The 14,089-nt window shown below is 42.3% G+C and overlaps 1 protein-coding gene across 1 annotated transcript in view; it reads right to left on the bottom strand.

Annotated features, from left to right (window-relative positions):
• Nucleotides 1-9,000: 9,000 nt before the first annotated feature.
• Nucleotides 9,001-14,089, bottom strand: part of B3GLCT (beta 3-glucosyltransferase) — a 139,239-nt gene continuing 134,150 nt past the window's right edge. The window contains exon 15 of the mRNA XM_053310801.1: nucleotides 9,001-11,771. Within this exon, the coding sequence (XP_053166776.1) occupies nucleotides 11,610-11,771 (162 nt within the window). The 3' untranslated portion in view covers nucleotides 9,001-11,609. The remainder of the gene's footprint in view (nucleotides 11,772-14,089) is intronic.

Genomic DNA, 14,089 nt, shown 5'->3' with positions numbered 1-14,089 from the left:
AGGTAATATAAATATGGGTTATCCTACCAAGTGTGCAAATATGTAGCTTTCTAAGGGAAGAGGTTTGTTTTTGATGTGTGCTTTCTGTAAGAAGTGAGAATCTATATATATAATTCTCCTAGGTGTGCCCAGGAAAAATGCGTCCCGGCAGCCCAGCTGATTGGCTGGGCTGCGGAGGCGCCTGATTGGCTGGTGCACCCAGGAGAATTGGCTGGCTGGGTGGCTGTGGAGGCAAGGCGGCGGGCCCGGCGTGGCGGCAGTAGTGGGCCAGGCCGCGGCGGCGGGAGAATTGGCTTGCCGGGCAGCCGCGGCGGCAGTTGTGGGCTATGGTCGGGCAGCCGCGGAGGCAAGATGAGGCGGCAGGTCCGGTGTGGCGGTGGGTCCGGCGTGGCTGCGGAGGCAGGCCCGGATGTGAGGTAGCGGCGGGCCCGGCCGTGATGGCGGCTGCACTCGGCCCAGCCGGAGACTGAGGCAGGAGGAGAGAGAGGTAGCCGGCCCCAAAGAGCGCACAGATGCTCTGCGCGGGGTCGGCTTGTTATAAAGAATTGCTCTTAGCTCTGCAGTAACCCTTCTGGCCACTAGAGGCATGATGAGTTGTTAATAGGTCTGTCGTGGTCAGGAGTCAGTTAGAACTGTTCGGTTGATATTGAAGGCTAGTTAGTGCCTCTTTGGGTATGTTGTTCTATGTCTCTCTTAGAATGTGATATTTAGTTTCTTAATAAATCTATGTTTTTTTTACTCAGCCTAATATCTCCAGGTAATCTCTTGGGTTGAACTTTACCACCGGAGCATATTCTGCTGTGATGAGAAACATTTTAATGTTTCTCATCACACCCCTCAACACTTTCTACAAAAGTTAACAAGGAACCTGCCCTCATCATAACATCTAATAAAGTGCCCACTTTAAAACTGGTAAGCATAGGAGGACATGGCATTTTTTATGGCAATCTATTCCATTCTCATTTGTGGCTTGATTGGATATATAAATTTAAAACTATTGCATTGTGGTTTAGAGACTGCCATCGGTGTGGGAGTAAAGGCTGATTATAGCTCAGCAGATTTGTTTCCCAAGTAGAGATTTATTTCTTTAATGAGATTAAGTACTTTTGCTAATTATCCTCCTTAATGTTTATACAACAGCATATAGAGGGGGAAAACTCAACAACTAATTAACTGCAGTTGTTGTATATTCTGCTTTCTGCCAGAGTACACAAAACTCTCAAATATTAATTCAGGATCTTTTATAGCTGTTATGCTTCTAATGTAGGGAATCTGGGATGTAGCTCAGTGGTAGAGCAAGCACAAGGTCCCAGGTTCAATCCCTGAGATCTCCAGGGAGGGCTGCAAAAGACTCCTGCCTGAAATCTTTTGCGAGCTAGATGCACCAATGGTCTGACTTGGTATAAGGTAGGGATGTGCATGAACCATTCGATGCTGAACCAGTTCACCATGGCCAGTTCAGCAGGCCAATCACGAACCGAACCAGAGGTGGTTCAATCCATGATTGAACCAAACCAAGCTCGGTCCAGGCGGACTGGTTCAGCATAGAAAGGGGGGCTGGTGGGTTGGCGAGATAAGTAATTTAAAGTTCTTGTTGGAAATTCTCTGTGGTGAGAGAATCCCTTTCTCAATATAGCAGAGTGCACAGAGGCACAACACAGCGGTAGATTAGTTAGGCATGAGTGTGTGCTGAGAGTAAAGTAACTTGGAGCCAATTCATAGTTTCAAATCAATATAAAAGGCATTTATTAAGGCACTCCATTCTAGATAGGAAAGTGAGGAGTTTAGGATCTCCTATCTATCTATCTAGATGCAGATGGATTCTGCATCCTCTCTGCACATTTGGTGCAGGGAGAGAAACTTGCCATGTTGCAAGGTAGGCGGGCAGGTAGCAAGAGAGAGGAGGAGGAAGGAAGTTGAATCCCCTGAGATTAGCTATCTACATTTCAAAGGGATAGCATCAGAGCAGTGGAGAAACTCATTATGGATACAGGGGGTAACAACTGAACTGGAGAGAGTAAAGTCTATATTCTTAAGAGCAATCTTAGCAGTGCCTAGGTGTGTGTCATATTCTGTTCTTTGCCTGGAATCTGGGTCTTTCTCTATAGCCTGTAAAGCTTGGGAATTTACTTTTGCTAGATGGATTAAACTTTGTTTAGAGATTCGGGAATTTTCTTTTTCCCAGTATTTATGGTTGGACTCTTATCCAGACCCCTGGCTATCTTATGTAAATAAAAATAATAATGCAATTGGGACTTTCTCCTTCTGAACTACTTACTCTGGAAAATAATAGGGTGAAGGAAATACTGTTTCTACAGTTGCATGACTCTGAACATTAGGAACTTGCGTCCTCGGCTAACAGGACTTGCTCTCCCCTACATTTTGGGATCCCCCCACCATGGGAGATAGAGGTCCTAATTATTTAACAACACTTCACTGAGGGGCGTAGCTAGGCGAGAGGGAGCCCATGTTCATCCCTCTCTCTGGCGGCCCCCCAAAGTGAGGTAGATAATGAAAAAAATACGGAGGGATGGAGCTGGAGGGCCCTCAGGAGCTGGGGGCCTGTGTTCTTTGAACCCTTTTGCTCAATTTTAGCTACGCCCCTGCCACACTTTTCTAAGTTTCGGGTTGCATTTGTTCAGGCCCGCTTAAATGTGCTGCCCTCCTCTCTTTTGGAAAAGAGGTTTGCTAAGGATTCTTCAGCTACAGTTTTCTGCCTTTGTGGCTCTGGCCTCCTGGAAACTGTTACCCATGTTCTGTTATATTGTTATTTGTATTGAGATGTCAGAGAAGAACTTATTTCCCTCCTGTTAGTTAGATTTCCTGGAAGATGTGAGCTTTTTTTACACAATATTGGTTTGCTCATACAAGCTGTGAGATTACAAAAGTAGTAGCAAAATATTTTTATATTGCTATGAGATTAAGGTCTCAATTAAAGTCTCAATTTTAGGAGCTGTTTTACTGTTTTTAAAGTAATCTATTTTGGATTGCTTGTATACTGTTTTACTGTGTGTTATCAGTGAATATTTGTGTTTATTAGTTATATTTGTTATTTTGACTTTTATCTCTTGGCTGGCCAACAGCTGTAATAAAATTGACGGACTGACTGACTGACTGACCTAAAGCCGTTTACAATATTGCAGCAAGCAAATTACATAAGATTGATAAAATGTCTCAGGCTGTTGGTCTTTTCAGGAGCTGAGGACAAGAGCTCGCTCACCTGGGCACATCCTTTCATGCCTTCCTCTCTGGGCACGCTGGTCTTTCAGTACTCCTGGGATGGTGGAGAGGTTCTGTCCCAACAGTCCTCACAGGCCAGAGATGGTCTCTATGGGAGCTGATGTTATGCTCTCCCCTGGCCTGGGCGCCAAGTATAGCCTCTCGAAGCGCCAAACTAATTTGGTCAAATGGACTGGACCGGCTGGTTGGTTCAATCGAACCAGTTTGGGGAAAGGTTCAGTTCGAATTCAAACCAAACTATGACTTTTGGTCCATGCACACCACTAGTATAGGGCAGTTTCCTCTGTTCCTATTCTGAATTTTATAATGCTGAATTTTATAGGGTTTTTATATTATTTTTATAACAGGAAAGAAATAGCCCAGAAAAGACAAGATACTTGCCTTGTCACAGAAGTCTATAATACTCCACTGAAGTAGATGGTTTGAGAATTGCCATCAAATTTGGTAGGCCACAAGACTGGCAAATTGACAGAAAAACTGAATTAATTGAAACTTTTCTAGTTAATAAAAATGCTTTAAAGTCAGCTCTTTCAGCAACGTTTTCACACAACGCATAATCAACTTGTGGAATTCTCTGCCAAAAGATGTGGTGACAGCCAACAACCTGGATGGCTTTAAGATGGGTTTGGATGACTTCATGGAGCAGAGGTCTATCAATGGCTACTAGTCAGAGGGCTATAGGCCACCTTCAGCCTCAAAGGCAGGATGCCTCTGAGTACCAGTTGCAGGGGAGTAACAGCAGAAGAGATGGGCATGCCCTCAGCTCCTCCTGCCTGTGGCTTCCAGCGGCATGTGGTGGGCCACTGTGAGATACAGGATGCTGGACTAGATGGGCCTTGGGCCTGATCCAGCAGGGCTGTTCTTATATTCTTAACTGAGATTGATTTAATGGAAGTGTTCACTTCGTCACAATATTACACTCTACAGGAAGCTACTCAAAAAAGTTATTTCTAAAGCTGTAACAAGCTGAAATATGTAAATGTTACTTTCTGAAATATCTCTGATCCCAGACATGGAAAACACATTCTGCTCTTCATTAAATTGCCATGTTACCTTTGGAAAAACAATTTTTTAAAAAATTGCCAGCTCTCAACTAACCTCAGATAGTGTTCATTACACTTGTACTTCAGGGTAGCAGAAACTGAGTCGCTAGGCAATATTCTCTATGAAAATGGGCATTTGAGGAGTTACACATCAAATGCATCTGCTCTGCATTGCAGTCAAATCTATCTGCTTACATGATTTGAAAAAGATTCTTTGCCCACACAGTTTATGTATTCAGTCCTTAAATAGTGAAATATATAAAGATGCATATTTTAAAATATATTTTTGTGCCCCAACTCTATGGGTTTACTTCAGTGGTGGCATTGCACACAGGTATTGTGTGATTGGCTCAGGGGAGGAACCATTCCAGATCTGACCTGTTTCATCTGCACGGATGTAGAGCATCATTGCCCTATTCAGTCCATATATGATTAGTTCTCAGGACCACTTAAGTCTGGGCAGCTCACCAGTTCTATAAACAGAATAGCCATTATTACAAATGGATGTATGTACAAACCCTTCCATTAAAACAAAAGTCTTATGTTGAGAACACTGCTAGTGCTGTTAAAAAGTAAATAAAAACAAATCACAATAAATGGTAGGCCTACTTCAGGAGGTTGGCAACCTTGATATAATTCCATAGCTCAGTGGTATAGTATCTGTTTTGTATGCAGAAGGTCCCAAGTTCAATCCCCGGGCAGCTCCAGGTAGGGCTGGGAAAGAATCTCACCTGAAACCTTGGAAAAGGCTGCCCGTCAGTGTAGGCAATACTGAGCTAGATGGACCAAAGGTCTGACTCGGTATAAGGCAGTTTCCTAATTGCTTGCAGGAGCATCAAATCAGCCAGCAAGTTGCTATCTCAGTAAGGCTCACATGCAGGTGCCATATTTATGAATGGATGTCTCCACATGGAGCCTTTGGGCGCCTTTGGACATTCCTTGTAACTGCAGGTTCAATGCTTTCTGGCACGCTCCCACAGGATAACAATCTGCAGTTTGGGGGACTGCATAGGGGCAGAACTGGCTATGCAGGTTTCCTCCGATCCAGAGAGGAAAGCTGCACCAGCCAATGCAATTCAAGCAGTGGGAGGATCTTCCTCCCTTAACTTCGGTTTGGGTGATTTGCCCAAACCAGATATGCTGCAACCTCTGGGCTTTGGACTAGGCAAGTGAACCTTACTTACAACTGAGGGTTCCTTCGGAGACTGGGAGTGGAAATCGGAGCCATGGTTGGGTCCTGGAATGGTGGCTCCAACTGTTCAGATGTCACATCTGAAGGCAACCTATAAATTTACACAAGTATGGCAGCAGATAAAAATGGCTGCATTTAGGGTCAAGAATCCCATAAAGCAGAGATCTGTGATGAGATCTCCCAAAGTCTTTTACTTTTACTAAAACCAGCTACAGCATAGTACTTATTTTGTCCCCCATTCAGCTAATAACTTCAGGTAGGGGAACTATTTCAGTGTGGAAAACAGTGCAGGGAGAAATGCTCAATTCATTTCCCCAAGTGGCACAGCCCTGATCCAAATCAAGATATATCCCCCATGGCTGATAGTGAGAGTAAAAGGTATTGGGACAGTGAATCTGTGTGGTCGGGTCCTCAATCATGCATTTATCACTGTGCTTTTTAAATTTAATTTTTTTAAGGAAAAAATGATCAGGTTTAGTAGCTATAGTACAAAAACTAGAATGAAAAGAAAGCTTACTTTGCCAGCACTAACTGTATTCAGTGACCAGTTATATACTTATAAAACAAACAAAAGCAGAATACACGAGTGTCAGGGGATGCATGGTTAGAACTGGGGAGTTTTAGACTGGGGACTAGTCAAATGTTTGGGACAGTGGACTGCTGGAGCGGGGAGGCAACAGCAACCCAGAGGACTCACCTTTTTGCAGCTGACCCTGCAGAACTGCTTGGGAAGAGGAAGACGAGTAGAAATGTGCACAAATCACAATTGAACCTTGGTGCCCCATCTGTGCACAAATCACAATTTGTGCACATCCCTAAAGAAGAGGCTAGGCCTAAACATGGGCACCTGGGTAGCATGGTTACCTAATCCACCCAACACCCCATCCAGTTACTGAGTGTCAAGTCCCATCACATGAGATGGAGCCCATGAGATTTGAAAGCTACTATGGCAAGGTGGCAAGGCTGGGCAGGATAGCACTCCTCAGGATAGCACCATGGACAGATCTGTGGAACATGTTGATCCGACAACAGATTGAACCAGATTGAGCTGTTGTGTACTTCTGAGCTCAGCCTACACCTGCTGGGCTCTGCCTTCCTACTTGAAGAAAGGTTGTCTTACATCCTTCTGGTCTAGAGTCTGGCATTCTTCCTCTCTAGCTGATCCTGCCTTGCCTGTCACTAGGACTGGTGTGCAGATATCAGGGAGGGTAAATGAAGGGGACAAGCTGTCTCCCCTGGGGGCTTAGGTTATAAGGGTATTGCTTCAGGAGTTCAGGTTCTATGGGTACTGTCTTGAGGGGCTTCCACTTCCGGAGCTCTCTAAGGGACTGGTCTGATGTCAGGAACTGGGGCTCAGTCTAGTCCTGCCTCTTCGGGATCAGGTTCTATTCTGGGCTGGGGTCAAGAGAAGGGCTTTAAAAATTGATCTATGTGCAAACACATTACTTTGGAAAATATGATTGCAATTTAACAGTAACGTGAGGGCAGGTAAACATTTGAAAATAATTAGTGGACCAAAGTGGGAGTTTAACATTTTCCCGACTTACCAATTCTTCTCTGCATCTGCACCACTCAATCATCCCCTGCCACCCTTATTTCTAGCCTTGGAGTCAGCCAGGGGAAAATCTCAGAAAGAAGGGATGGGTTGCAGGGGAGAATTAGCAAGTGCTAGAAAGGCTATATACTCACCTGTTCAATTATTCTCCCAAACAAAACTCTCACTCCACCCCATAGTCCTAGGCAATGTACCTCCAAACCTGGCATTGAATAATCAGTGTAAGGAAGATTTACATTATTATTAGTGACCAACATGATGCACAGTGAAATTCCATTGCTTGGAACCCAACAGGGCTCCTGTGCACATGGAAGGCAACCCCTGAAGGGTTGTGCAAGAAAAGTGTGTGCACACACACTTTAAAACAGTGTGTGCACACTTGCACAGCACCACTCCCATTAATTCCAATGGAAGTCATGCTACACAAATACTGTTTTAAAAAGTTGCAGAAGTGTGTTCTTGTGCAACATCACAGTGCCGTGTCTTCCACATGCATAGCAGTTCCAGTGGGTTCCAAATGCCAGCATTTCACTGTGTGTCATGTCAGCCAGTACTATATTAATAATATATATTGCTTAATCTAAGCACTAAGTTCACAAATGGTTTACATAGCAAACTGGGTAAGAAAAAGAATGAGAAATTGGATCCCTGTCCCAGATGGGATCACAATCTAAAAAGAAACAAAAGAGAGGCATCAGAAAAGGCTAGTGGAGGAATCCTCTGCTGTGTCCTGAATGCAGCACAACACCTTTCTGATATTTTTTTACATCAATTTCTGAATCTTCATTAAGGAAGGATTTTTTGTGGATACAATTTGGTTTTCACTCATGCAATGTTATGTTTTTCTTTCCCCCTACTAATTAGGAAGCAAGCCACTGTTGTTTTTCATGTCAGAGTCCCCATTTGTTACTTTAGTTGTATCTCTCATATATTTCATGCTCTCAGGCAGGGCTTAATGTGAACCAGGGCTCAGCCCCAGAATCCAATTTCAAAAAGTAGCAATTAGACTTGAGCATGGAAAAATGCCTTCGAGCATCTGCAAAGTGCCTTTGCCTCACTCTGAATTAGTCATGAGATCTCACATACCTGGGCTTCGGGTGAACAACCTCCAGCATAGAGGTTGAAACTGAAGTGAATTTAAGTACTAATCCCAAGAAACTCTTCAGGATTCAGACAATGATGTTTTCCAATGTGCACTAAGTGTTAAGGAATATATTTCATTTCTACTTGTTTCTTTTGCATAGTTTCTCTTTGGTTTCTTCTTTGCAAAAGGATTTGTATTTTGTGTCTCTGGAGAAAAGTGCATTTTTGATGAAAGCTCATCCTTTTCTGCTAGCAGTCATGTGTCTTATTACACCTATTCCCTGAGAACTATGAACAGAGTAGACAAGTCTCTCTATTTTTGCCACCTCTTACAAGTTCTGTAAAATGCAGCAGATTTAAATTTTCAATCCAACAGAGATTCTAAAAGTCAAAAAGTACCATTACGATTATTTGTGCAGAAGGCCAATAAGATTTGACTCAAGAATGGGAAGTATCCATTAATTTGTCTAAGTTCTACCTTTCTCAAATGCATTACAGGATGAGGAATATCTTTAGTGCAATTTGTCACATGTGTAAGTGGGGGGAATAAGGTGAGAAATGAAGTACGCTATTATTGAATTTAAACACTTCTATTTTTAATGAGCAGTACCATATGGAATAACTAAAAGAAATTACTGTTTTAAATAAATGTATACTGCACCATTTGCTTTCCTCGCCTCTTGTCATGACAATATCCAAAGTTTTCATTCAAAATCAAATCTTACAGTATATCTGAGTAAACAAGCAAAGGACTGGGCTGTAAAATTTAGTGTACAATTATTCTCTTCCCTCCCTTTAATACCCACCCCCTCATCTCATGTGTGTTTGGTCCATTACTGTTCTATAATTCTATTTAGTGGCAGAAAAGTCCTATATCAACACATCCAGGCATTTTAATTATTTTTTAATTTCATTTAAAGTATACACAGTTTTAACCAGTAAACATAAACAACAATATGTCCCATACAGTACAAAAAACATAGAAGATCTGATATCAGTAGAAATATCTATAGTTTAAGGCACTGAGAGAGGGAACAAAGAGAAAGCACATAAGATTCTGGTTCCTCCAATCTGAACACACATCTCTATAATGTGCTCACTCTCCACACACTTAAAAACATCCAAGTTACATTCACAAGCATGTGTACACTGCTTCAGTAATTACTGACAGAGAAACTCCTTTTCCATTTTGGCAAATGAGGCAGGGAGAGAGAGAGAGAACCCCAGAAGCCTCACTGTTGTTTTTAATAGGTCCAAGGTGTTTCATATTAAAAACTGATTGTCAAGAGCACTTTCACAACATCACAAGGAAGTTAAAGCAGAGTTATGGTGAGGCTAGCTGGTTTTAGCCTCCTTATGAAGTTGTGAAAGTGCCCCTGACAAAGGGTTTTTAATTCAAAATGCACCAGGCCTATTGAAGATAACGGTGAGGCTTCCGAGGGTCTCCTTTAGTTTTTTATCTTCTTGGTGGTGCATCAGGCTTTTTCTTTCTTTCTTCATTTTGGCCAACAGTAAGAACTATATTACTATGGATCACAATCAAATGCTGTGCTATACAAAACAATGTTTAAACATATGAACACAATTATGGAATATGGCTTTAAGACCCTATGTTTGGTTAAAAACATTAGGCTGAGGTTGCCTAAATTGCCATCAACTGGGGGAAAAATCTGTTATAAATGTTTGTATGTAATTACAGATACTATACAAACTCTTTACTATGGTTGCACTGAATTTTTGCCCACAAATACCTTTGCTTACCTTTTTTGCATACTGCTTGCCATATGTTTACAGCTGCTTCTTCATAACTCACTCACTCTCTCTTACACACACACACACACACACACACACGTTCGTGCGAGGCTAAATGATGACATTATGAATCAGAAAGCAACATTTCAAGCATTTTGACTCCATTTTGTGGGCTCCTCCTGAATAATTGCTGAAATGGGTGTTTGTGACTGTGTGCATGAGAGAGAGGTTTTTCACAAAAGATTATCCTCCCATTTTGGCTCTGTCTTCCACTTTACAAGACTGAGCTGTACACAGGAAAAAGAATTAACCCACTGCCAATATGTAGCATTTTAAATTTATAGCGTGCCTTGAATAATCAAAATGTGGTAAATGACATGCAGTTATGCATGCCCTCAACTAGATCTTAGTCTTGCACATACAAACCACATGATGAGTAAGTAAGAGAGACAGGTATCTAAATGGTAAGTTCCTAGGATTTGTTTAGAGCAGGCCTGCTCAACTTAGGCCCCCCAGCTGTTTTTGGACTACAACTCCCATAAGCCCCAGCCACAGGGGCCAATAGCCAGGGATTATGGGAGTTGTAGGCCAACATCTGCAGGAGGGCCGAAGTTGAGCAGGCCTGGTTTAGAGACATTTGTTAACAGAGTGTAACCAGGTTTTCTGAGTACCAGTACTGACATCTTGTGGCCAGCTTCGTAACACCAAACCCTTAGGTTTTCAATTATCTATAAATGGTATTTGTTCAAAGGTGCAAGTTGATACATAGAGAGAAGAGGATCACACACAAATTCTCTAGCCTGCTGATTTGCACAGTCAGATCAAGCCTGTATCCCTTTACATAAAACCCAAATAACAAGAGATTTTTAAATAACCCACAAAATCCTTTGCAACTCAACAGGAACTGTACACACTTTATCATTAGGACCCTAAGAGCCAGTGTGTGTGTGGTAGGGGTGGGGCCGGGAAACAAAGGGCAGGTTCACACAATCACCGCCAAAACCAGGAAACCAGGAACCAGAGGTTCCTGGCAAGCACATGCTCTCAGAGGGTGAGTGTACGAACCTGAGATTCTACTGATTTTCTCTGTCCAGCTTCAAATCTTGGTTCCAAATGGATGGAGGAAGTTAGCAGAATCTCAGGTGGATGAGTCAGAAACTGCTGGTTGGTGGGTTTGCACATGCTTGCTGGAACCCACACGTGCTGGAAATCTGTGGTCTCCAGCCTCCAGACCTGGTGGCTATCATATGAACCCACCCAAAGACATATCCCCCCTCACCCCACAAAAAGGTCCTGAAGTCCAACAAACATATATACATGTGTGTGCATGTGTATTTATATTCTGGATGGAGATATGTGGGGCATGACCCAGTACCAGTGTGAGAGCAGTGCCTGCATATGGAACATTCCCAGAGAGCTCCAGAAAGTCCTGTTTTCCACATGCCCCACTGGCACATGTGCACAAGTAGAACATTAAGGGGAATAGAAGCTCTATTAAGGGGAATATGGAGTGTGCCTTCCATATCCCTACTCAGCACTCAGTGTTCTCCTTCTCCAGAGAAGGAGAACAGGGCTCAAAAGAGCCCTATGCAAACCCTCTGCATATAGAGCCCATAGTGATACTAGATCATGGCCTTAGTGTTCTGTACAATATGGGTCACAAGTAGTCATAAATACAACAATACAATTCAGTAGGTGCTCCGATATTAAGCCTACAGCATTACTTAAATATTGTTTTTATAGTTTATAAATCTTCCCTAACGTGTTTACTTCCAGCTTGCAAATCTTCTAACTTTGGTGCCAGCCACCCGAAGTACACTTTCACTGGGTCAATGTTCCAGTGTTTGTGAAATGATATAGGAACTTGATGGGAAAGATAGTCCTTTGGGTAATCCATTGGCCGAGCCTAAATAGGTAGGGAATAAAGGAAGCAGAAACAAAAAGAGAGAAAAAAACCCACCATCATTGTGTTTCATGAGGTATAAAAGCTTTTAGCAGACCAATACAATAGAATCACAGATAAAAACAATGTTGTTTAGCAAGTCTCAACCTCAGTTGTGTCAGACTGGAGATACAGCAACGTTATGATGGTCATCCTGTGCTCAGGGGATATACAGATTGCGCGGACAAGGCCTATGTATGTAGGGGCTTAAGCAAACATGAAGTCCAACATGCAAGTGATGATAAACTAGCACAGTTCCAATCCACCACTGCACATAGAATCTGGATGAGTGCAACATTATTTTTTCTGGTATGTTAAAACAAAACTGCACATTTTTGGTTTGCATATAGAGGTTTTTGGGATCCAGTTACTACATCCTAGTATCATGTAGTTTATACAGGTATAAATGGACAGTTCTCTAAATGAAGGGAAGTAAGAAATGGGATCCCCCAGGGATCTGTACTGGGACGAGTGCTTTTTAATTTATTCATAACTGATCAAGAAGTTGGGGTAAGCAGCGAGATGACCAAATTTTCAGATGACACCAAACCATTAGGGTAGTGAAATCCAAAACAGATTGTGAGGAGCTCCTAAAGAATCTCTCCAAACTGGGGGAGTGGGCAACAAAATGGCAGATCCTTTTCAATGTTAGCAAGTGCAAAGTGATGCATATTGGGGCAAAAAAAAAAACCCCATCAGTTGGTGGGGCCTGAGCTGTCAGTGACTGACCAGGAAAGAGATTTTGGGGGTTGTGTTGGACAGCTCATTGAAAGTGTCAACATAATGTGTGGCAGCTGTGAAAAAGGGCAATTCCATGCAAGGGATCATCAGGAAGGGGATTGAAAATAAAACTGCTAATATCATAATGCCCTTAAAGAAATCTATGGTGCAGTCACATTTTGAGCACTGTGAACAGTTCTGGTCACCATACCTCAAAAAAGACATTACAGAACTGGAGAGGGCAACCAAGATGATCAGGGGCCTAGAGCACCTTCCTTACAAGGTAAGCCTAAAATTATGCATGGTGTGGAGAGAGTAGATAGAAATTTTTCTCCCTCTTGCATAACACTAGAACCAAGGGGTCATCCAATGAAACTGATTGCCAAGAAATTTAGGACCAAGAAAAGAAAGTAGTTTTTCACACAACATATAATTAACCTATGGAATTCTCTGCCACAAAATATCGTGACAGCCACCAGCCTGGACGGCTTTAAGAAGGGCTTAGATAAATTCATGGAGGACAAGTCTATCAATCGCTACTAGTCTGAAGGCTATAGGCCACATCCAGCCTCAGAGGCAAGATGCCTCTGAATATCAGTTGCAAGGGAGAAACAGCAGGAGAGAAGACATGCCCTCAGGTCTTGCCTCTGGGCTCTCCAAAGGCATCTGGTGGGCCACTGCGTGAAATAGGATGCTGGACTAGATAGGCCTTGGGTCTGATCCAGCAGGGCTTTCCTTATGATAAATCTTTCTAAGGAAGGATCCATAGGAAGGATCATCATGTGGGGGGGGAGGGGGAAGGAAGCAAACATCTGTGATATTTTCAGTTATATATTGGACATTTTGCACCAAGTTACTGACATCTAGAAGAAGTTAACAGAGTGCAGGGTTTTTGCTGTTTAGTGAAAGATAATTTAGCATTGAGAAACTAGCTGTGTACTGAAATTAAGGGCACCATTAAAATAATTTATCTACTCTTCTAACCAAAATAAACCATGGGAGATTGCAATGTGATAAAGTGACTCAAAACCAAGCAGCAACACATGCAAGTCCTCATCCAAAATACTTAAAAAACAAAAACAAACCCCAGATACTTCATCATGCACAACTTTATCACACAAAACACCACTTAGTGGGTGAACTAAGTGAAAATTTTATCTTCATCATTTCCCACTTTATCTTACAAAACAACAAAAAACCACGTAGTAGGCTGTTTATCTGTAAATTTTGTGTTAAATCTGTGGACCACTAACAATATGGTACCAACAGAAAAACTCTCATGGTTATTTTAACTGCATTAGACAATGCAGTAATTAACATTACTAACCCTATGGTTCCCCAGATTTCCATACAGTTGAGGGGGCATTGCAATGCAGACCATATTACATTGCTAGAGGCTACAGAAGGCTACCTCTCCACATGGTTAGAGCTGCGTGTAATAGGTTTATAAGATGATACCATGTAATCATCAAATTCCATCTTGTCCAGTTTTGCACTGAAACTGCTGAAGAATAATGTTATCCTATCTCCTTGCTTGAAATCTCTGAAATGAAATGAAAGCT

This window comes from Hemicordylus capensis, chromosome 3 (assembly GCF_027244095.1).
Source record: "Hemicordylus capensis ecotype Gifberg chromosome 3, rHemCap1.1.pri, whole genome shotgun sequence".
NCBI classification, from domain to species: domain Eukaryota; kingdom Metazoa; phylum Chordata; class Lepidosauria; order Squamata; family Cordylidae; genus Hemicordylus; species Hemicordylus capensis.
The sequence above is the reverse complement of the archived record's forward strand: the minus strand, read 5'-3'. Positions and strand labels throughout refer to the sequence as shown.